The sequence below is a fragment of the Rhinolophus sinicus genome, chromosome 16 (assembly GCF_057876585.1).
Source record: "Rhinolophus sinicus isolate RSI-liver-muscle chromosome 16, RSI-T2T, whole genome shotgun sequence".
Lineage (NCBI taxonomy): Eukaryota > Metazoa > Chordata > Mammalia > Chiroptera > Rhinolophidae > Rhinolophus > Rhinolophus sinicus.
This window is the reverse complement of record NC_142516.1, coordinates 102,205,979-102,229,420: the sequence shown is the minus strand read 5'-3', so window position 1 is coordinate 102,229,420 and position 23,442 is coordinate 102,205,979. Positions and strand designations below refer to the sequence as shown.

Below are 23,442 nucleotides of genomic sequence, written 5' to 3'. Positions count from 1 at the left end.
CTCCTGTCCGCCAAAATAAGGGCACCCATAGCTGTGCCTTAACCGCTCGACGTTGATTCTTTTCAAATTCAGATTGATCAAGCAGTAGCTCACACACACAAACCCAAGACACCGGGGTGTGACCCTCCAAAACCGACTTCCAGGTTCTGCAGAGGATTTCATCCGTGTCGGATTCCGGGCTAGTCTGGCATACTCTATTGACACCTATGTTCCCACACAAGGACCCCTCCTTTGGCTTCCAGGAAAGAGTGGCCTAAACTGGCGGCGCAGCGTTGAGTTTACTCGCGCGCGACGTGCTTCATTGAAGGCCCACATGAGCCGGTGGGAACTGTAGGGGCAACCGGGAAGGGCTCCTGGCAGTGGTGGCGCTGCGGTGTTCCAGAATCCCCCTGCCCGAGACTGTGTCCCCCTGGCCCCGGCTCCCGGTGCTCTCCGGCCGCCGATCCGCTCCCGGAAGCTGTGGCAGTTGGTAACAAAGAGCCTGCCAGGCCGCCGCTGCCCGGGCTGTGGGACCCAGGAGTCCGGCGGAGCTGCTGCGGGTGAGCGCAAGCCGGGCCATGAGACCAGGTTCGTGGCGGTGAGGGCCGGCCTTTGAAGCGCCGGTGCGGGCGGAGAGGCCAGTGCCTGCCTCCTCGCCGTCCGCGGGACTCGGGGCGCAGGTGCCCCTGCTCTCCCCGCCGCTCCACCCAGGAAAGAGGCTTCACGACCGACCCCCGGTGGCGCCTGGCCTTCAGCTGCAGGGGACCGACTCTCAGCCCTCGCCGTCAAACCCGGATTTCTCTGCAGGACTCAGAGAGGACCCGACTCTTCCCCGGGGTGTCCTGAAGCTTTGTGTAAAAAAGCTGGGGAAGCTTGATGGTTTTTGATTTTAGTAAAAAGTTTTTATAATTCTCCGTTTTTAGAAATTTTTGCAGAGTTTGAAGTACTGTCTACCTCTTCGCATCCTTTCTCCTGCTCCTGGAGTCTTTTTCTCCTCAGCTATAACCATTTTTACTATCGAAGCTGACCAGGGATGAACGTTTTATAATTGAAAGTATAACTTATAACCACGTCGAGAGAGTAGTCAAGATGGACAAAAAGTCCTTTGAAACGGTGCTGGATGAAATTAGAAAGGTAATTACACTTAATTCCTTAAATCATTCTATGAGCTACGAATTCTTATGGTTTATTCTCTTTGAAGAAGTGCGTGCAGATTGTGCAAAATACGGGCTTTAGGATTGCAAAGTTGGTTGGAGTTTTAACGTATAGTGTAGGAGCTTATATCTTGATACATTTCGTGGTACAAATAGAAATCATGTTAACGCTATAAACACCTTGTGAATCAGTGCGGTATTATGGAAATTATATTCAGAGTCCTCCGTTCCGAAGCTGGCTCTACAAATCTTTAATAGCTCCTGTACTTTTGGATAAGTGATTTAATATTTCTGAACCGATTTCCTCATCTTTCGGTAACATGGAGAAAGTTCTTTTAAAAGTGGTAGTTATTATGAAATATTTTTCACATTGAGGATTAGCAGAGTATAATGTTGCCTGGGCAGCTGGGCAGGACAAAATTATTGCTCTAATGAAGTGTGGCGTTAAGTTTAAAGTCATGATGATCTCAGGAATGGGCTTCAATAACTTGAATTCCAAAACTTTTCCTGCTTTCCAAGTTTTTGCTTCTTTTTGAGGCCATTGTATGTAGACTCCCAGAATGAATCAGACAGCAAAAAAATTTGGAATGTAGCCTTGAGCGTAACAGTACCTCGACAGCAAAAGTAAGAGTTTACCTAATTATAACTGAAAGCATTTAACACTCTTATGCTAATAGAGGGTCCTTTGCTTAGAACTTCTGGGCAGTTATCTCATTTCCACACCTTGAAGACCCTTCACTGACCTGGAAGGATTTGTTACCTTGTGCTCTGGTGCTTATTTATTTCAACTTATGAAATTATTAATAAAATTGCCAGTGGACATGTTAATTTTCTTCATTCTCTATAACGGAAGATGTTTTTCGTCATCCTTTATAAAGCTTTTTCCTTTTTCAAGTTTGCATGTGAAGTGAAATTTGCATATTAGACAATATTGACTGTTCTTTTTTGAACAGAATTTCTGCTTTTGCAAACCCAGTTTGCACAGTTAACATTTGCAATAAAATGTCAGCTTGCTAGCTCATGTTTAGGATTTGCCAAAATTTATTCATAAGCTGATAATAATTTAACTACTGTTTATGAGAAAATAATTTGTGTATTCAGGTTAACCAGTAGATTTCTATTGTTGGAAGCTATACGGTGTCATTTTGCATATTCCTTCCATTCTAAGTTGTGAAAAGATCACATGGTAAATACTAATGCGGGGAATAGTAAATTTTCCTTTTTTTCTGGTTTACAAACAAAATGTGTTTTGCTTTCTATGCCAAATAATTAGGTGCATCAACATTGTCTTAGTCTATTAAAATGGGATAAAAACAGGCATATCTAAATATGAGAGTTACTATTGTTTTTGTTTTTTTAAGTTACTCTTAGACTTTGTAAATGTAAGTCAGTTTTTAGCCAGGGAATCTCTTCATGAGTATCACCATGGGTCCATAGGTAATACTGGCTGTCACTAATGTCCTTTAAGCAAAGGTGTGTAAGAAGACACTAGGAAGGGGGAAGAAAGGGGAAAAGGCAATATTGAGTTTGCTTTTCAAAAAGGAGATGATGATAATAGCCATAATTATTGAGCACTTACAGTATGTGCCTGTTCTAAGCACTTTCTAAGTGCTATTTGATTTGATCCTCCTAACCCACGAGGTGTAGGTACTCTGCTCTTAATTTTACAGATGGCAAACCTAGTCTCTGTGAGCTTAACGAGCTAGAGTTACCCAGCTGGGAAATAGGGGGGAGGTCCAATGTTCAGATAAAGGCAGTCTGACTCCAGAGTGCCATGCTGCTGTGCCTAGGGGTACAGCAGGCTCTCAGGCACTGATGGAAGAGTTGAGACAGGTCTTGGCATCAACACAATCCAGGGTTTTGTCCAGAACTTGCTTTTGACTGTGTTCAGTAATGATAATCAAACTTCTAAGAGTACATTATCCAAAATACCATCTTCCTCTTCAATGAAAATTAAACTGAGCACTTTGGATATTTTTCTTAGTTGACTGGTTATAGTATTTTCTCCTAGCAGAATATGTGGAAAGTACAAATACCATTGTTTTATAGTAAAAGCAAAGGGATTAGTTGATTTTTAATGATTAGTAGTTACCACATTGTGATAGTCTGTTTCCATCTTTAAGCTCGGCAAAGAGTCGCGAGGATTGCATACATGATTTCAGTCAGTTCTAGATGGTGCTGGTTTAAGGCCACTGGACTTCTAACTGAATTTCCCACTGATAGATGCCATGTAAGGAAAGGAACCATTGTTTACTGAATACCTATTATGTGTCATATCTGTTCTTGACTTTTAATCATCATAGTAGCTCTGAGGTGGGTAGTGAATGGTGTTCCCTTTTATGGGTGAGGAGGCGCTCGGAAATTAAAAGGCCACACTGCCAGTTAGTGGCAGGTGCACAGATTGAATTCAGGGCTCTCAGGCTCCTTGGGTTCTCATATCCCTGTAGAAATACTGAGTCTCGACTAGTCCTTGTCTTATTCCTATTTCTCTATCACTTAGCCCATAATAGATGAGTAATAATTGTCTGATGGATGAGTAATGTCTGATACATTTAAGCTTCTTAAAAATGACAATTTGGTTGAATTGGGGATGCTCTGAAACTCTGATTGCATTTACAGTGTCAAATCCTATCCATTATAATTCTGTTCCCTTTCTGTGTAGGAGTGAGTAGGGAGGCCCAGGATGTTTTCCTGATGTCTCAATGTATCCCTTATAGCATGGAACCTGGAAAGGTAGAATGTCATGTTACCACAGTCACTCTAGCTGCCTCTGCATGCTGGGCTGAAAAAGGTCTTCCACTGTTTTGAGTTGCTTAGGCATTTTTGTTATATGCAAATGACTGTTCTGTTTACATAATTAATGCTGTTTTTCTATGTTTTTTAGGCTGTGTTGACAGAGTACAAATTAAAAGCAATTGAATATGTGCATGGATATTTCTCAAGTGAACAGGTATTCCTGTTTTGTTTAAGCAAAAGTGTGTTTTTTTTTTCCATGATGTTCTGCTTAAGGTCTATTTATTTGCTGGTGAAGGTCAGAATTGCTTTTTATTTTATTGCTGTGTTTATTCAGGAACTTTAGAAGCTTTCAGTTTTGGTAGAAAACTTGACAGAATTTAGAGTTTGGGTATTTAATAAACATAACCTCTTTCACCACAGTATCATGTTAACATGATTTTAAAGTGCAGTATAAAAAACAGCAGTTCAAAGTGTTTATCATTCTGGGCACAGTATCATAAATTTATAAATCTCTAATGGGAAACACACTCAAATTTGTATAGTACTTAAAAGTCAGTAATGCAAAATTTACCACATATTATAAAAGAAAACTTGAATAAATGGTGAAATATTTTATTTGAAGCCACTAAGTGAAAATTTTAGCAATAAGAAAAAATAGTACAGTATCTAATAAGTAGTTTCAATAACTGCCAGAGGACCAATGGTAGTTTAGTGAAAATGGTTACCCAACTTTAGGGGGAGTTTGCTAATTTAAAAAAAATATGTATGCATGTACACACACACACACACACATACAGAAGCCAGATTTCTGAGGGACACTTGGAAAATACTTGATAGGAAAATAGGGCAGAAATAGAAATATACATCTGGAGAACAGTTCTGGGAAAGGGTAGGAATGTAGATAGGTAGACAGTGTGTGAATCTACAGATTGAGTTAGTAAATGCTCTAACTTTTCATCTATATTTCAAGACGTTCAAAGCTTGAAGCTTAACCCTGTAGAAGTGCTGCCTACGAAATCCTTAAAAGCTACCGTATGATTTGCGTGTTGCTGCCTGTTTAATGACTGTTTTTCAGCTATTACTTTTCAAAATCACCATGTGCTTTTTTTCATTTAAATGTTTTGAAAAGATTTATAATTTCTCACAGGTGAAAGGTATTCTTTGGTGGTGTGTGTGTGTGTGTGTGTGTGTGTGTGTGTGAAATTTTGTAGAAAACTTTCCTTGGTGGTTATGCCCCTTTCTGAGGGTGTGACCTTCTAAAGCCTACTTTCTATAGTGAAGATTTGTGTGTGTGTGTGTGTGTGTGTGTGTGTGTGTGTGTGTATCAGACATGATAGTTTGTGAAGTTTCATGGCTGGTAAAGTAAAGTGCCAGGTAGCATTTACTATTAAAAACATTATTCCCATAAAAGTAAGTACATACAATACACTCTTACCAAATTATCTAGAAAGTATGCATAATACTTATTTGCTGTTTTTGTTTCTTTAACAGGAGTAAAGAAATATTTTTACTCTTCTACATATACCTCTCCTGTTTATAGCATTAATCTTCCTTTGTAGAATAATTGAGACCTAAATACATTTTCAGGAGTGCACAGTAAAATAATTTATTAACCCACATTTTATTACACTCTCTTCTTGAGGGTGTTTTGTTTTTTGTCTTTTTTTCTGGAGTGTCCTTTGGGCAGTGAACCAGGGTGGCAGTGACCGCGCAGAGACTTGATTGCTGTGATCTTGATTCCCTGCTCAGCTCTTACTAGCCGTCTCTCAGTATCTCCCTCATTTGTTTGAAGTGCACTGGTCGTGAGAGAGAGAGCCTGACGCTCTGTGCTCTCAAAATGACCTATCATTTAAAAGCTGGAGTAATTCATGGTGTTGCCTTATTTTAGGGAATAGACTTGTAGTATAAATGTGAGTATTATGCCCTCCAGATTCAAGTAAAAGAGTGGAAGTTAGTGGACCTACACTAAACTTTGTGATTGATTAAAACTGTCACTCTCCACTAAATTTTTAAAGTTTTCCATTCATGATATATCTGTATATTCCTAAGCTGACATTTTATCTGCATCTAGTAGTTTTCCAACCTTCCTTCTTTTTCCTGTATCTCATACTTTTCTTTATTTCTAAATGAGTGCTGTTCAAGACTTTCTGTGATGATGTAAATGTTCTATCCTCACTATCCCTTATCGTAGCTACCAGCTTCTATGGCTGGTGAGTACTTTAAACTGTGGCTTGTGCCAGTAAGGAACTGAATTTTTCGTTTGATTTTATTTCAGTTGATTTGAATTTAAGTATCTGCATGTGGCTACTCTATTAACACAGTGTAAACTCTGGTGCCATGCTTACCCCTCATCATGTGGGCTCAGGAACACCTTTTGAATAGTAATTCTAAGTACTGAAATAAACCTTGCAGAAATGTTTGTAAGCACATTGTCATTAGAGCTAAATCATTTCTTTGCTTTCAGGTGGTTGATTTACTGAGATATTTCTCCTGGGCTGAGCCTCAGTTGAAGGCAATGAAAGCATTACAACATGTAAGTAACTTATTTTTCCTTAGAATAGAGAATTTAAGTATTTTGAATTTTCCCCTAGTTTTCTGGAATTCATCTCAAGTTGTAATTTATTTGCCTTAGAAAAATTGACCCTGGATTTTATTATACTTTGATTATTCAAAATAACTGTTAAAAAATTAAAACTTCTCAAACTATACATTCAAATTTTGTGTACTATACTATTAAGTTGTACACCCTAGAGTCCTCGTTGGCAGATTGGAGGAGAAAGTGTTTTTGTAGGCAGGCAAAACATAGGATTTGAATTCTTAAGTATTTTTATGCACTTTCTTCTGTTTTGGGATCTCTTCACCCTCTTCCATTTGGTCTTTGAAAAATAGTCAGGTGGGTTTATACTACATTGTTTGGACAATACTGTCCAAATAAACTTTTAGTGATGATGGAAATGTATTATAGTTTCACTATCCAGTATGATAACCACTGGCTTTTGAGCAATTAAAATATGTCTAGTTTGCCTAAGAAACTATTTTTAGTGTAATTTTAATTTAAACAGGCATAGTTACCTTTTGGCTGCTGGATAGCATAGTTTAAAGCCTAGAGTAACAGAGGTATCTAGTTCAAACAGCATCCAGCTATATAGAAAATTTTCCTAGGAGTAACAAGCGTGGGTAGCTTTAAGGGAATCTACAGATCCTTAGCTTTCTAAACTAGTTTGCCTAAGAATGTGTGTGGATCTGTTACTGTAGTGCTTCTCCTCTTTAACAATTGCTTTTTTTCTGCTTTACCAAAAAAAAAAAGGATTGCCTTAGCCATCCACCCATCACCTGAGGGTGAAAATCTTTTCCCAAGGGCCAAAGAGACAATGCAATCGCCTGAGAGGGAGAGAGCAAAGCTGAGAATTTCTATAAGAAATACTGTTGGGGACCTTACCTTATTTTATCAAGACAACAAACTCATCATAAAGCTCTGAGGCTTGGTTGCCTGTCAACCTACCTTAGAATTATAATTCAGGGATGAGATGGCCAGCACAGGCACAACTTAACACATTTATTTGAATTAAATTAAGCCCAACATTTTCTGACAAAGTAAGTCTGATTTGATTGTCTTCACACTGAATACTAACTTTGACAATTAGGTTACATTAATAGACATTTTCATAAATGAGCTCAATCAGTAGTTCCAGCGTTTTTACAAATATATAATAAACGTAGATAAGGAAATCAATCTTTTGCAAATATTTAAACTTCGGGTAAAATTTTTAGATGTCAGTTTAAAAACATGAAGATTCATTTTACCAATTCTTTTGTAAAAATGTTTGAAAACCACTGTTCAAAATTTGAGGAATCTATTAGGTGTTGATTCTAACTGATCTTCTTACATTGACTTTCCTTTTGAATTTCCTCCACTGTTAACATAAATTTATAAATTGGCCAAATGTTCTATGTTCTACCTGCTCTTCATATATAAAGGTACCCTAGTCAAATAAATTATATAACATCCCACACAATCTTGGACTGCTACAATGCACACTGACATAAGACTTAAAAATTCTGCAGTGAAGAAACCTGTTTAACCCATCTTTTCCCTAACTGGTGTGACTGTAGTACTCATTTTTTGTAACACTATTCAGCACTATGGACCTCATTTAGGAAGTGTGGATTATAGCATACCTGCTCTTTAACTGAGGAATGTAATTTTTTCTAACTTCTCAAGCAATGTAGCTCCCATATTAGTAAATATCCCCTTTTTATCTAACCTGAGGAAAGTAGTACATGTAAATTTTTTCTATAGATGGACACATCGAAAAATGTGGATAAAAAAGAACACATAGGAGACCTTAGAAATAGTTATATTGAAAAGCTGAAATGCAGGTTAGGGCTTACTTTTGAGTAAGCAGTTTTTACCTCAAATATTTATGTTATGAACATTTATATCTTCTCCCAAAATGGACATTTGTGGCATAACAATTTCTCATGTTGAAATTATGATTATTTTTTATATTAATAGAAAATGGTGGCTGTTCATCCAGCAGAAGTGGTCAATATACTCAACTGTTTCACCTTCAGTAAGGACAAACTGGTTGCTCTTGAACTGTTAGCTTCGTAAGTATTTCTTTTTTTTTTTTTTAACTTCATTGGAGGAAATTTGGAAGACTTTTTAAGTGTCTTTTAACTCTGTGTGTATTAATGTATCAGAATTATATTAGTAAATGGAACTCTAATAAAATCTGTGAAAGCATAGAGCTGAATTCTTATATCAGAATATCTGGTGTACTTATTATATACATGATTACAACTTACAAAATAATGGGACTTGTCAAGTTTAGTTATTTATTTTGATTTGTCAGTATTTCAGTGACTCGCTTTGCCTTCCTGCTCTGAATAATTTGAAAGGCTTGTTGATAAAGCCATGGCATTTATAGTTAGATAGGTTCTGCCACATTCTGACAACATGCTTTTTTGGCATAATATATACTTACAATATATACTTAATGTTTCTGGACCTTATTTTTCACAGTTGTAAAAGTAAGGATCTTACCTACTTAATAGGGTATGTGAACTTCAAATACTGTAAGATATGTGAAAGCACCTAGCATAGCATTTAGTAACTGATTATAACGAATGTAAGCTCAAAGAGAAAAGGAACCTACTCTTTTGCATAAATGGAAGTCTATAAGTTGTTTTATTTTTAACACATATATAAAGGACTGCATTTTTAAGTCCTTTATATATTTATAGATGTCCACTAAAACACAAAATTAAAATTTAGCATAAGGAAATACTTCATCTTTAGATCAATCATGATTTTCATACATTTAACACGTGTTTGTTCTATTGCCATACCTCTCCTAACATTCATTGAAAGGGTATATTTTCAAGAATCTCAAAACAGTGAATTTTATTTATAGTACTACACTGTTACTTTCAAATAACCAGATAAACCTCAGTTAAGTTATTTACAATCTTTATATAACATTATTTACATTCACCAATTAAAAATAAATAGTCACACTTTTTTCCCTATGTCATGGGGAAAGCTTACTCAGACATATTTGTGTGGTAAACAGAGGTTGTTGGCCTCTGTATGTTGTCCAGGGTCTTAAATGAAAAGCTAAATTGTATTTCTTTGATAGAAACATCGTTGATGCACAGAATTCTCGTCCCATTGAAGATTTATTCAGGATAAATATGTCTGAGAAGAAACGGTGCAAGAGAGTACTTGAACAGGTAATCTTCTCATGATTGCTGTATAAACAGTATGTTGACTTTTCTGGGTGTTGGTGAAGAAAAAAGTACGAATCTTATTCCTGTATTAACTTTGATGAATAACCTGCCTGCTGTTATGTGACAGGTTGGTTAAGAGTGACACCCTTGCAGTCTGTGGAGGAGAAATAGACCTGAGTGAAGGGGACACTGGAGGATGAAGAGATGGTTTAAAAGTGAGAAGCCAGTTGGCCACTCACTTGACCCTCATGGGGTATTTATTCTCAGTCCCTTGGTAGCTTTACCATGACTCCAATCTTTTGTCTTTAATTGTATTTATTTAGGAACTTGACTTTTTGAATTTGTGTTGTCCTTAAGCTTGTATTAATCAAATTTATAAGAGATGAGGAATAAAGCACAATCCAGTATATTAATTTAAAATCTCTTAAAGAACACAGATTTGGCTGCTAGCCACTCGTGGGCCAATGATTAAGAGACAAGATTTGGTAGAAAGAAAAGGAGGTTTATTCAAAACGCCGGCATTCTAGGAAGATGGCGAACTCCTGTCTCAAAGGCCATCTTCCCCATTCCTAAACCAGCCAGAAGGTTTTCTACGCACGGGAGAAGCAGCAGAACAAAGAAAAGGGGGAGTTAGGTGATATAGGTGATTCCGGGGTGCTGATGTCCGGAAAAATGCATTTTGGGGGGGTCTGTTTTGCTTCAAGATGTTGTCTAGGACCCAGTCATAGGGGCGATTCATGCGTGATATGGTGGAAAATTTCAAGGGAGTTGCAGCCTATTCATGGGCATCCAGACGTCTAAGGGCTGAAACAGTTTCTTTTAAGTCCATGTTCCTGTGATTAACCAGATTAACAAGGTGTGCACTTGACCTTGGGAAAACAGAGCAATTGAATCAGGGAAGAGGGGAAGGAAACAAAATAATAAAAAAGAAAAAGAAACCAGATTGTTGAAGTTTAAAAGCTATACCGCCACCCTTACAAGAGTGGGAGAAGTTGTACTTGTCCAAGCCTAGAAAACTTGAAGAGCCTTTAAAATGTTCATACCTTTTGACCCCAAAATTATATTTCTAGAAATTTATTCTACAGAAATAAATAGAAATATGCAAATTAATATATAAGGGCGTTGACCCTGGTACCATTCATAATACCCAAAAATTGAGATGATTTTTAAGGTTGAGGTGTTTAGTAGGTGACTGGATTATATATAGCTAATTATATGTGTCGTATTATATAGCTAATTATATGTATTGTAAATGAATTTATGAAACCATTATACCTTACAAGAAAATACATAACATCATACATACCTTAAAATGTAGCCCTTTCTCTCTTTGTGTGTGTGTGTGTGTATACACACACACACGACATTCCTATAACAACATAGATCTATTGGAATATGTGTCACCTTAGTGTTTTTTGTTTATTTAATAAATGTGTTTATTAAAGAACAACTCAGTATGTGTTAGGCACCGTTTTAGATGCTTGGGAAGCAATAATTAACAAGCTAGACCAAAATCCCATCCCTCAATATATCTTTAATTATGTAACATTATGTTGAACACTCTGTACCCAAATAACTTGCTTTTTAACAGTACAGCTCTTTGGATACCCATGCCCAATGTTTTTTGTTTGTGTTTTCTCTACTAAGTTATAAACTTTTTCAGAATGGAAACCATGTCCCTTTCATCTCTGTGTTAGCCTTGCTTTGTCTGTATCATGAGCTTGATATTTGTAGATTTGGACAATGGGTGGAGAAATGGGGCATATTAAACAGTATATGGACACTTGTACACACAATTTACAAAATGCATTGTGAAGATATCTTTGTATAGGAGTCTATTTTGTGACATTAAAAACATGTTACCATTTTAATCATTCCATTTAAATAAAGTGATTTTACTTATTAATTTTGGTCATGTTCACCACTGTAAGTGGTGATTGATATATGAACAGATTGCATGTGATACTGTTACTTTATTCATGTTTTCAGCATGGCTTTCCAAAATCCAGAATACTTAACTTTATGCGTTTATTTGATGTCATTTTGTTTTGTTTTGACCACCCTCTTTTTTGTGTTATAGGCTTTCAAGGGAGGCTGTAAAGCTCCTCATGCTATGATATCTTCCTGTGGAACGATCCCAGGAAATCCATATCCCAAAGGAAAACCTAGTCGTATAAATGGAATTTTCCCAGTAAGCATACTTTTATGGCTGTATTTGAAATTTCTTGTGCCTAAATGTGAAATTTAGCATAGTCATTATATTTCAAGAAAATTCCAGTTTATGAGGCTTCTATAAAGGAAAGGAATTTTATTATGTCAGCAACTTAATACATAGATTCACCACTGATAGAAAGTTGATATATAATCTACATTAAAGTATTTGTGTAAAATGTACAGAAGAACAAGCCAAATAGAAAAGAGTATGATTTGGTTTTGTTTTTCCAAGTTTTTTAGAAGTACTGATTTACATTTAGTAAAGGAGCATTTCTCAGATTCTCAGTATACCTCAGTTTCACAATTAAGTATGTTTGGGAAACTGCATGCAGTGTTTCTTTGCTGGAGAATCCCATTGTATAATAAAGGCTCTGAGAAGTCTTGTAAGAAAGTAACTTGTTTTCATATCATCCAGTGTTCCAAAACTTCTTTGTAAACTAACTCTTTCAAAGAGTGATATTTTTTTAAATCACAGTGTAACAAATAAACCTAAAATTTAGTGGATTAAAACAATACACATTTATTATTTGGGAGTAGCTTAGCTTATTTCTGGCTCATGGTTTTTCGTGAGCTGCACTCATCTGAAGACGAACTGGAGCTTTTGTTGTTTACCACTGGCAAGTTAGTGTTGGTTGTTGGCAGGGGGTCTTTGTTCCTCACCATAAGGACCTTTCCATCGTGCTGCTGGGAGTACCTCTTGACCTGGCAGCTGACTTCCACCACAGCAGGTAGTCTAGGAGAAGGCAAGTGGAAGCTGGTTGTCTCTTATGACTTAGCCTTGGAAGTCCAATGCCATCGTTTCTGGAATATCCTGTTTGTTATTCATTCTGGGAGGGACTGATACACAGGGCATGCTGGAGGTGAGGATCATTGGGGACCATCTTGGAAGTTGGCTTCCAGCCATTTAGGGACACACACTCTTAACAGTCTGTCACCATATTCTGATCTGGTAATTATAGCAGTCTTGAATGAGGTGCCATTTGCCCTTGTAAAATATGAATTATCACACTTAATGCTTATTGAGAATGCCATTTTTTGCCATCTAGTTTCAAGTGTAATACAATTATTCTTTTTGATTCTTTGGGTATGATACATCCTGTAGCAATGCAAGTCTATTTCTGGTTGCACCTATTGTTGGAGGGCAAAAATTAGAACGTGCTTTATCTTCTCATCCTCAAGTGTATTGTGTGTTTACTTCTGAGTACCTCTGTACATGTGAGGAGGGTTCTGTGGCCGAGGAGGGTTAAGGACCTTGTCAGGGTCATGTAGCCAGGGCAGGCATGTTCTGGAATCCAAGGCTTTAAACTCCTACAAAGTTAAGTCCTTTTCTTCACTGTAATATAGGCATACTTTGGAGATGTCGTGGGCTCATTTCCAGACCACCTCAGTAAAGTGGGTATAGGAATAAAGCAAGTTGTAATCTTTTTTGCTGGTGGAGGTCTTGCCTTCGATTTGTAAAAGATGCATTACCTGTGAAGTGCAATAAAGCGAAGCGTAATAAAATGAGACATGCCTGTACACTGAGGGGGTTTTGTTTTGTTTTTGCTTTGGGGTTTTTTTCAAGTCTCAATTATCTTCTTTTTATTGTATTTTTTTAAATAGGGAACCCCTTTGAAAAAAGATGGTGAAGAATGTACCAATGAAGGCAAAGGAATAGCTGCACGAATTCTTGGACCGTCCAAACCAGTATGTTTAGAAAATAAATGATAAAACAAGCATTAACTCGTACACATAGTTTTCTGTCTATTCAAAGCATAAATTCTGTTTTTGCATTGTGAAGTTTCAAATATAATAAAAACTCTTGGAAAGTGCATGGTCTAGGGCAACGTCGCTTAATTAGTTAGCAATGCTAAGGGCCCTTTTGAGTTTAATGTTTTATTTTGAAGTGAGACCAGTCAATTTATTCTTATTTCTTCTGAAGCTACATTTAGCTGTTCACTGGGAAGTATGGAGTATGGAGAGTTCATTTTAACTGAGCTTGTGATTTAGCCAAATTAGTATTAGTATTAGGAAAATGAGAATGGAGCCAGGACGTTGAGAATATTTTCAAGGGAGTGATAATAATGGTTGATGGGAATATAAACTGAACTGAAGATTCACTGGAGTTGAAGTACGAGAGGCCTCCACACAGCCTCCTCGTAGTTCCTGCCTGTCCACCTGATGAGAAGTCCGGTGGCAGTTGTTTATAGCAAAGGAGTCAGAGATCTTAGTCCTTGCACAAGACTAGTGCATCATACAGGACTGCCATTACGAGAGGTAGAAAGAACCGGGGTCCTTCAGCACCAGTGGAGCCTCTGTGCACCAAGGGTACACATGTGTGCTCCCTGGAGCAGGTGCGCTTGCTCATTTTCTCTCTCTCTCTCTCTCTCTCTCTCTCTCTCTCTCTCTCTCTCTCTCTCTCTCTCTCTCTCTCTCTCTCCAGCATTTGGCTTAGCTTCAGATACCTCTGATTCTCTAGAGATCAATCCTTTTAACATTCTTTGTTATATATATAAGGTCCATTAATGATAAAAGATTTGTGGATTTCAAAAGGCAAAAAGACTTAATTACTGAATTCATAATTAAAATCTACATTCTACTAGAGTTGTCAGAATGCTGAATGCTAAAGGAAATAGTGCTTTTTTTCTCCCCAAAGGAGAAAGAGGGTAAAACTGCTAAGATGATTTCCTCATGAGTCTAGGAAGATGATGGAGGTTCTTGGGTAGCTGAGATTCCAAAAGCTAGTGGATTTCTTGTGTTACCTAGGAGGAGTTAGGAATTCTTAGATTAACCAGGTCAGAGGATAAGGTCTGACCCTTCACTGGCGATGGTTTAATGCTGAAATAAGAAATAAACACCTCTAAAGCAGTTTTTGTCAGGATCTACCTTTGGAATAGAATAGGAACCACATTTTTTAAAGCAAAAACATTTTCCTTATTTGTGCCAATGTGTTGGTCCAATAGTGTTAGCTTTGTCAGGGCACTTTTAGCCTCTTAAGACTTAAATATTTTGAAAGACAAGTTGTAATTTGTTTTGCCAGGAAACCACTTATTTGGTTTTTTTCTAACGGCGGTACTTTGTCCCCTCATCCAGCCTCCTTCAACATACAATCCACATAAACCTGTTCCTTATCCAATACCTCCATGCCGGCCACACGCAACTATTACACCAAGTAAGGAGTTCTTTCATTTTTTTACGTATTTTTCATTTTGCTCTTTATTTAGTAAATTGAAGTAAATGTTGGTATAGGGACCTGGGAAATCTTGAGCACTTTTGAAACGTGCTATGATTAGTTGAACGTTTCCACAATCAGTTTGTGTGCTCTACTAGTGTCGTGGTCCACGGCAGTGCAACAGACAGTTTATTTAGGATATTTTTCTTTTGATGAGTTAATTATAGATTATTTTTAACCATTATTTATTTTTACGAGTTTTTGCTTTGGTAAATCATGTTGAATCCTTTTGATAGTTGGTATTCAAAGGAATCATTAATGCATTTAACTTTAAAAGGTCCAGTGTATGTGTTTGAGAGAAAGGACAGATAATTTAAGTATGGTATAGGTTTTGCCTGTCATGGTCATTCAGTGAGCTTATGCCTGGAGTCAGCACACAGTGAGAACTAGGAATCTCCAGTTATCTTATTTGATATCGGCTTTCACCTAGTCCTAAACCCCAACCTGCATCTACAATGCAACTCTATTATATAACAGTTTTCAAAATAAATGAGGTAGGTGCATTGATACAGTTTGAACTCCTGGCCACAAAATGGTACTAAATTATACCTATTTTTTCTATTATATTTTTATTTTAGGTGCTTATAACAATGCAGGTCTGGTACCACTCGCCAGTGTCATCGCTCCAGGTGTACCCCCTCCACCTCCATATACTCCTAATCCAGTAGGAACAGGTAAAATCATGTTATTATGGGGTGTTCAGAGTAAATAACATATTCATACATAAATGTACACTTAGAGGGATAGTTGTTTGAAATGGTGTGTCGTAGCACAGGGAGCACAAACTCAGAGCCTGACGGTGGATCTGAGTGTGATATGCAGGTCCCACTAGAGCGGGCTTTGCCTGCATGTGTGAACACAGCAGGTTGTAGGAATGAGATCATTTCTTAAGAGCAAGAAACTTTGACAGGAAAAGTATAATCGACTTAATGAATGTCATCATTGGGACAAAGTACTTCTACCATGGGGAGGAAAGGCTTGTAAGGAGGTTCTCAGAAGGGTTCATTTAAACTCTTTCACAAGCACTTTCCAGTTCAACCTTTTTCTTTGGGTCTGTTGGGAATGTGGAGTACGAAGTATAAATATTTTTCTGTGTATTGCCAAACCGTTCTCCAAAACGACTGTACCAACTTATCCTGCCAGTAAGAGGATATGAGTTTTTAGTTTCTTCACATCCTTTCAGCATCGGGTATTATCAGCTTTTTAACTTTTGCCAATCTGATAAGACTGATTTTACTTACATTTTCATTTGCATGTCTTTTACAAAAGTTTAATTTTTATTTTGATGAGCTATTATTTGACTCTTCTGAATTTTATCTTTTGCTTTGGACACTATTCCCCATCCTAGCAGTATGAAAGTATCCCTATATTCTCCATTCTCTAATTACTGTTATAGTGATTCTTTTTTAATGTGTAGCTTTTCACCCACTGCCATTTATTTTTATTTATGTGTAGGGGAGGGAGAGAACTGAATTTTTTCTTCTGCTTTCCCAGAGACTCAAAGTTACTTAATAGTGTTTAATAAATTATTTTTCTCTTTTACTAGCCAGAATGGTTCTGTTGTTTGCGGCTGAGTACTCTCACTGATGAGAGTTGCAAAACATTTTTTCCAAAATACAACGTTTTATTTCTTGCCCTTGTTTATGGTACCTTTTATCTTTAGACTTTTACATTTTTGTGTAGACAAATAGAGGCTATGAAAGAAAAGCTGGGATCATGTTATCCTGGTTCAGATCTTCTTAACCCTAGGTAGTCCAGGTAATCTAGGTCTTGTGAGACTCCCATTCCATCTGGAATTTATTTTCATGTAGGGGTGAAATCGAGGTTCATCTTAATTTTTTCTGCAGATGATAGCCATTTGTGCCAGCACCATTTATTAACTAATCTATTTTCTCCACTGCTTTGAAATACCACATTTATCTTAAGTTTTCATATATACACGTGGCTCTAATTCTGGGTTCCTTATATTGTTCCATTATAGTTATTTTATGTTATGATACCATATCGACTTGATTAGCAGATTTACAGTGTGTTCTGATATCTGATATGGCTAGCTTTGTCTCATTATATTTTCATATTTTTCTTATCTGTTTTTGGAAATTTATTCTTCCTTTTGAACATTAAGATCATTTCATGCAATTGAAAACAGCTGAATTTATATAGTAATTGGGGGAGAATTGAAAATTTTTATATTAAGTTTTACCATTTAATCATATGTCTGTCTTTATATCATGTTAGGTGGTAGTGTTTTCCCCCTCAGGCCTTATTTGATCTCTTTCAAGAAGATTTCATTGTTTTCTTGATTATAGGTTCTTTGCCTTATGTTTGTCTCTAGGAATTGTATAGATATTTTTTGTTACCATTACAATGAAATATTTCATTTCTAAGTACTTCTTACTAATTACCTATCCTAGGTCTTGGTTTTTTTGTGTTTTTTTTAAATTGTCTTGAGTTTTTTAGGTATAAAATAATGTTGGCTGAGTTATACTTTACTGTAAAATATTTCTTTTTTCTTTGGCCTTATTAGGTATTAATATTCTCCTAATTCCTTTTTGTTTTCATTTTATAAAAGTATTTTGCCTGTATCTTTATTTTCAAATTTTTGTATAGGTTTTGTTCATTTGGTAAGTTAGTTTGTTTATAAGTTATATATAGATGGCTTCTGATTTTTAAAACAGTGGGGGAGAGACTTAATAGGAATTTCCAACAACCATAAAAATTACATATTTGTTCTTAGGCTGTCCATTTCATTTTTGTATTCATTATTCTTTTATCACAGTTTTTCATTTTCTTTTATTTACTGTTTTATTTGCTGTTTTATTTTTAACAACTCTTTCCTTGCCTTCACACAAACTTAAAAATTTTATCTTTAATACTGCTAATAATCAATCACCTTCATATTCTTAATGGCTGTCAGTATGCAAAAACTAAAAAGAGCTGTTTTATACCCCACCATTTGATTTTGTACTCCCTCTCCTTTTTCATCAGCTTGTGTGTTTTGTTAGAATACTATACATTTTTTTCTTCTGTGCCTCTGAACTTACGGTTTCTTATTGTCTTCTATTCTTTGATTCCCTACCCTAATAAGCTCGTTATAAATTTTCTTTTGGTACAAAATTTCTGTAAGTAGTTTCTTCAAAAGGGGCATCTATGTAGGGCTATAGATGAGAAACCAATTCCAGTTAATTTTCTTTATGAGAACCTTGGTCTCTTTCTGTAAGCATACAAAGAAAAGTTTCCTTATCTTTATAATTCAGAAATATCTTTAACCTTGGAGTTCAGATGTTTTGCCAGCGTGTGTAGGTGTATGTCATATCGTTAATCTTTCTTGGAACTCTGTAAGACCTTTTGGTATGAAAACTCAAGTCTGTAAAGCTTAGGAAAATTTGTTTTTATTGTGCCTTTAATTATTGCTTTTTCATTTGTTCTTTTAACATTTTTTTGGTACTCTTATTTTGAACTGTATTTGTCTTGTAATTCTCTTACTATTTATGGATAACTTTTTTTTTGTATTTTTGCCAGTTTACATGGGATTTTTTTGTTTGTTTGCTTCTTATTCCTATGTAAGTAATTTAGCTTTCAGTAATGTTATTTCTAATCTTTACCATTCTTGCATTTATTAATTTGGAGTCAGATTTTTATATCTAAAAGTTTTCATCTTCTCTGCTTATTTTCTTGCAGTATTGTATGTGGATGTATTCTTCATTTGCATTACAGGTTTTTAAGTCCTTTTTGTTTCTTTCACTGAATCTCCATTGATAGACACCATCTGTTCTGGCTGCTTATTTGTACAAAGTCCCTTAAACAAGCTATGGTATTTTTTGGCCCATCATGTCAGGGATTATGGGTTTCCATTGCACCTTATACCTGTCACATTATTGGTTTCTTTGGCAGTTATTGTTAAGCCATGAGGTAATTTTTTTCCCATTGTGTCTTTGATTAATGGTTTGGTTAGACAGGTCCTTTCCCAAGGCAGGGGAAGGTGGGAAGGAGCATGCTTTAAGTTTTCAGTTTCACAGGCTGCAAGTCAGCCTAAACTAGGGTAATTCTCCTTGACAGCTCCTAGCATAGAGCCTTTTTCATAACTGAGCACAGCAAGTGGTCAGGGCCACTTTCTTTCTGTTTGCTTAGGTGATCCACGGGGCTTGCGAGATTGGTTCCTCAGACGGCAGTGGATTCTGCACTCACCATCCACCTCCCACTTCCTTATCCTTCTATTGTTGTTGGCAGTGATGCCCAGAAGTAACTGTCTGTCACCTTAGCTAGTGACAGTGGTTCCTTTCTGTATTCCAGCTGCGGGCTACACTTCCTCCTGCATGGCACACTCCGGCCATCTTCTTTCCAGAAAATGTTCATAAAAATATCTGTAAAATAACAATGTTTATTTAAAACCTTGTAAGTTAAGGAGCAATGCCCAGGGAGGAAGGGAGTGAGAATCAATTGCTCATAATCCTTTCTACAAACAGTTACCACTATGATTTTTACTTCCTTTTCCATAGGCATACATTGCTTTTCCTAACATAATGTACATACATAGCCCGGGTTTCTTATTTTTTCTTTTAACCCAATCTCTGATTATTATGGTGGTATATAATTTGAATAAAGCTTGAAATCAACTTTTCTTTATTTATTTTCGTATAGAAAATGAAGACCTTTCCAATCAGCCAAAACCTACACAGAATCAAAGTAAGTACCAAATTTGATCCAGGGATAACTCATGTCTGTTTTGGTTGTCTACTCTGTTGTTATTCACTGAGAACAATTTCAGTTGAGTGTATTTGGAAACTTTATGCTTTGGAAAAAGTTCCAGGTTAAAGAATTTAATTGATCAGTACTTGCTAAAAGTGATTTGAAAGTAGTACAATTTATATATACGTAAAATGCACAGACTAACTGGATTTTAAATTAATCATATGCCTTTGTATCCTATTTGCAAAACTTTCAGTGTAACCTAAGGACAATGTGGATTACATCCATGTTCACTTTACATTACATGGTATTAAACCTTGTTTCCTTTTTGATATAAACACATAGGGTGATAAAAACGCCTTTTGACATGTTATGTCAGGTAATACTTTTATGTTTTTAATTTTAAAAACAAAATATTTTTTAAATACAGTTGTCATTGAGTGTTACATTAGTTTCAGGTGTAGAATAGTGTGGTGAGACTTTCATATAACTTTGAAAGTAATCCCCCTGATAAGTCTAATACCCACAATTTGTAATTCTTAATCACTTCACCGTTTTCACCCAGCTTCTCAATCCCCTTGTAATCTAACAACCATCAGATTGTACTTTCTTTGAGTTTGTTTCTATTTTGTTTGTTCATTTGTTTTTATATTCCACGTATAAGTGAAATCATATGCTATTTGTCTTGCTCAGTCTGACTAATTTCACTTAGCGTAATACCCTCTAGGTCCATCTATGTTGTTGCAAATAGTAACATTTCATTCTTTTTTATGGCTGAGTAATATTCCATTGTGTATATGTATCACATTTTCTTTATCCATTTGTCTATGGACACTGAGGTTCTTCCGTATCTTGGCTATTGTAAATAATGCTGCAGTGAACACAGGGGTGCATATATCTTTTCAAATTAGTGTTTTGGATTTCTTAGCATAAATACCCAGAAGTGGAATTACTAGGTCATAAGATCTATTTTTAATTTTTTGACAAACCTCCATACTGTTTTCCATAGTGGCTGCACCAGCCTGCAATTCCACCAACAGTGCGCAAGGGTTTCCTTTCTCCACATCCTTGCCAACACTTGTTTGTTGATTTATTGATGATAGCCATTCTGACAGGTGTGTGGTGGTATCTATTTGTGGTTTTAAGTTGGATTTTTCTGATGCTTAGTGACGTTGAACATCTTTTCATGCCTATTGGCCATCTGTATGTCCTCTTTGGAGAAATGTGTGTTGAGGTCCTCTGACTATTTTTAATCGAATCGTTTGTTTTTTGGTGTAAAGTTAAATGAGTTCCTGGTATATTTTGGATGTTAACCTCTTACCGGATTTATCTTTGTTGAAAATCTTCTCTTATTCAATGGGTTGTCTTTTTGTTTTGTTGATGGTTGCTGTGCAGAAGCTATTTAGTTTGATGTAGTCCCATTTGTTTATTTTTTCTTTTGTTTCCATTGCCTGAGGAGACATAGCCAAAGAACTGTTTCTAAGAAGTGTCAAGAGTTTGCAGCCTATTTTTTTTCTAGAAGTTCTATGGTTTTGAATATTACATTTAAATCTTTAATGCGTTTTGAGTTTATTCTTGTGTATGGTGTAAGAAAGTGATCCACTTTTATTCTTTTGCATGTATCTGTCCAGTTTTCCCAGCACCATTTATTGAAGAGATTGTCTTTATCCCATTGAATATTCTTGCCTCCTTTTTCATGGACTAATTAACCATATGCCATGTTTTCCCAAAAATAAGACATAGCCAGATCATCAGCTCTAATGTGTCTTTTGGGGCAAAAATTAATAAAAGACCCAGTCTTACGTTATATTATATTGTACTGTACTTATACTAATATTATATTATATTATATTATATTATATTATATTATATTATATTATATTATATTATATTTATATATATATATATATATATATATATATATATATATATATATATATATATATATATATATATATATATTATATTAAAGACCCAGTTTTACATTATAGTAAAATAAGACCTGGTCTTATATTAATTTTTGCTCCAAAAGACGCATTAGAGCTGATGGTCTGACGAGGTCTTATTTTCGGGGAAATGGTAGATGTGGGTTTGTTTCTGAGCTCTCTTCTGATCCATTGACTTATGTTTTAGTTTTTTTCCCTAGAGGCATGCTATTTTGATTACTACAACCTTATCGTATGGTTTGATATTAGGTCGCTTGATACCTTCAACTTTATTCTTTCTCAAGATTGCTTTGGCTAGTCAGAGTCTTGTGTTGTTTAATCTGAATTTTAGGATTGTTTGTTCTAGTTCTGTGAAAAATGTCATTGGTATTTTGAGAGGGATTTATTGAATTTATAAATTGCTTTGGGTTGTATAGACATTTTAACAATGTTGGTTCTTCCTATCCATATGCTTCCATTTATTTGTGTCTTCTATTCCTTTCTTCAGTGTACTATAGCTTTCTGAGTACACATCTTTTACCTCCTTGGTTAAGATTATTTCTGAGTATTTTTTATTCTTTTTGATGCAGTTGTAAATGGGATTGCTTTCTTAAATTCTCTTTCTTATAGTTCATTATGGTGTATAAAAATGCAACCGATTTCTGAATATTAATTTTGCATCCTGCTATATTACTGAATTAATTAGTTCTCATAGTTTTTGGTGGAATCTTTAGGGTTCTCTCTATATAGTATTGTATCATCTGCAAATACTCACAATTTTACTTATTACTTTCCATTTCGGATGCCTTTAATTCTTTTTTTTATTTTCTGATTGCTGTGGCTTGTACTTCCAGTACTATGTTGAATAAAAATGTTGAAAGTGGACATCCCTGTCTTGTTCCTGATCTTAAGGAAGATGCTTTTAACTTTGCACTGTTAATGTGATGTTAGCTGTGGGTTTGTCATACATGACCTTTATTATGTTGAGATTTGTTCCCTCTATGCCCACTTTGCTGAGAGTTTTTATCATAAATTGCTGTGGAATTTTGTCAAATGGTTTTTCTGCATCTATTGATATGATAATGTGATTTTTATCCTTCATTTTCTTTTTGTGGTGTATCACGTTAATTGATTTGCAGATATTGAACCATCCTTGCATCCCAGTGATAAATCATACTTGGTCGTGTTGTATAATCTTTTCACTTGCTGAATTTGGTTTGCTAATATTTTGTTGAGGATGTTTGCATTATTCATCAGAGATATTGGCTTATAATGTTTTTCTTTTTTTGTAATTCATAGGTATTAATTATTTTGTGACTATTTGGTAAAATTCACCAGTGAAACCATCTGGTCCGGGACTGATTTGTTGGGGGTTTTTTTATTATGATTTGATTTCATTAGTTATTGGTCTGTTCTGGTTCTGTTTCTTGATTCAATCTTGGAAGATACATGTTTCTCGGAATTTATGTATTTCGTCCAGTTTGTTAGTATGCAATTATAGTATTTTCTTATAATCCTTTGTATTTCTGTGGTATTAGTTGTCACATATGTTTGATTTTTGATTTATTTGTGTCCTCTCTTTTTTTCCTGATGACTGTGTTTAAAGATTTATCAACTTTATCTTTTCTTAAAAAAAAAAAAAAAAAAAAAAGACAGTTGTAGGTTTCAATGATATTTTGTGGTGTTTTTTTACACTCTTTCATTTATTACCTCCTTAATCTTTATTATTTCCTTCCTTCTACTCACTTAAGTTTTTGTTTGTTCTTTTTCTAGTTCCTTTAGTATAAGTTTAGACCAGGGG

At 35.7% G+C, this 23,442-nt stretch overlaps 1 protein-coding gene across 1 annotated transcript in view; it reads left to right on the top strand.

Moving 5' to 3' along the window:
• Positions 1-218: 218 nt before the first annotated feature.
• The window catches only part of PROSER1 (proline and serine rich 1), a 35,241-nt gene continuing 12,017 nt past the window's right edge, over positions 219-23,442 (top strand). Inside the window, exons 1-10 of the mRNA XM_019753569.3 lie at positions 219-1,113; positions 4,018-4,083; positions 6,334-6,402; positions 8,386-8,480; positions 9,512-9,605; positions 11,683-11,793; positions 13,419-13,502; positions 14,889-14,967; positions 15,606-15,701; positions 19,669-19,713. Of these exons, the coding sequence (XP_019609128.3) occupies positions 1,069-1,113; positions 4,018-4,083; positions 6,334-6,402; positions 8,386-8,480; positions 9,512-9,605; positions 11,683-11,793; positions 13,419-13,502; positions 14,889-14,967; positions 15,606-15,701; positions 19,669-19,713 (784 nt within the window). The 5' untranslated portion in view covers positions 219-1,068. The remainder of the gene's footprint in view (positions 1,114-4,017; positions 4,084-6,333; positions 6,403-8,385; positions 8,481-9,511; positions 9,606-11,682; positions 11,794-13,418; positions 13,503-14,888; positions 14,968-15,605; positions 15,702-19,668; positions 19,714-23,442) is intronic.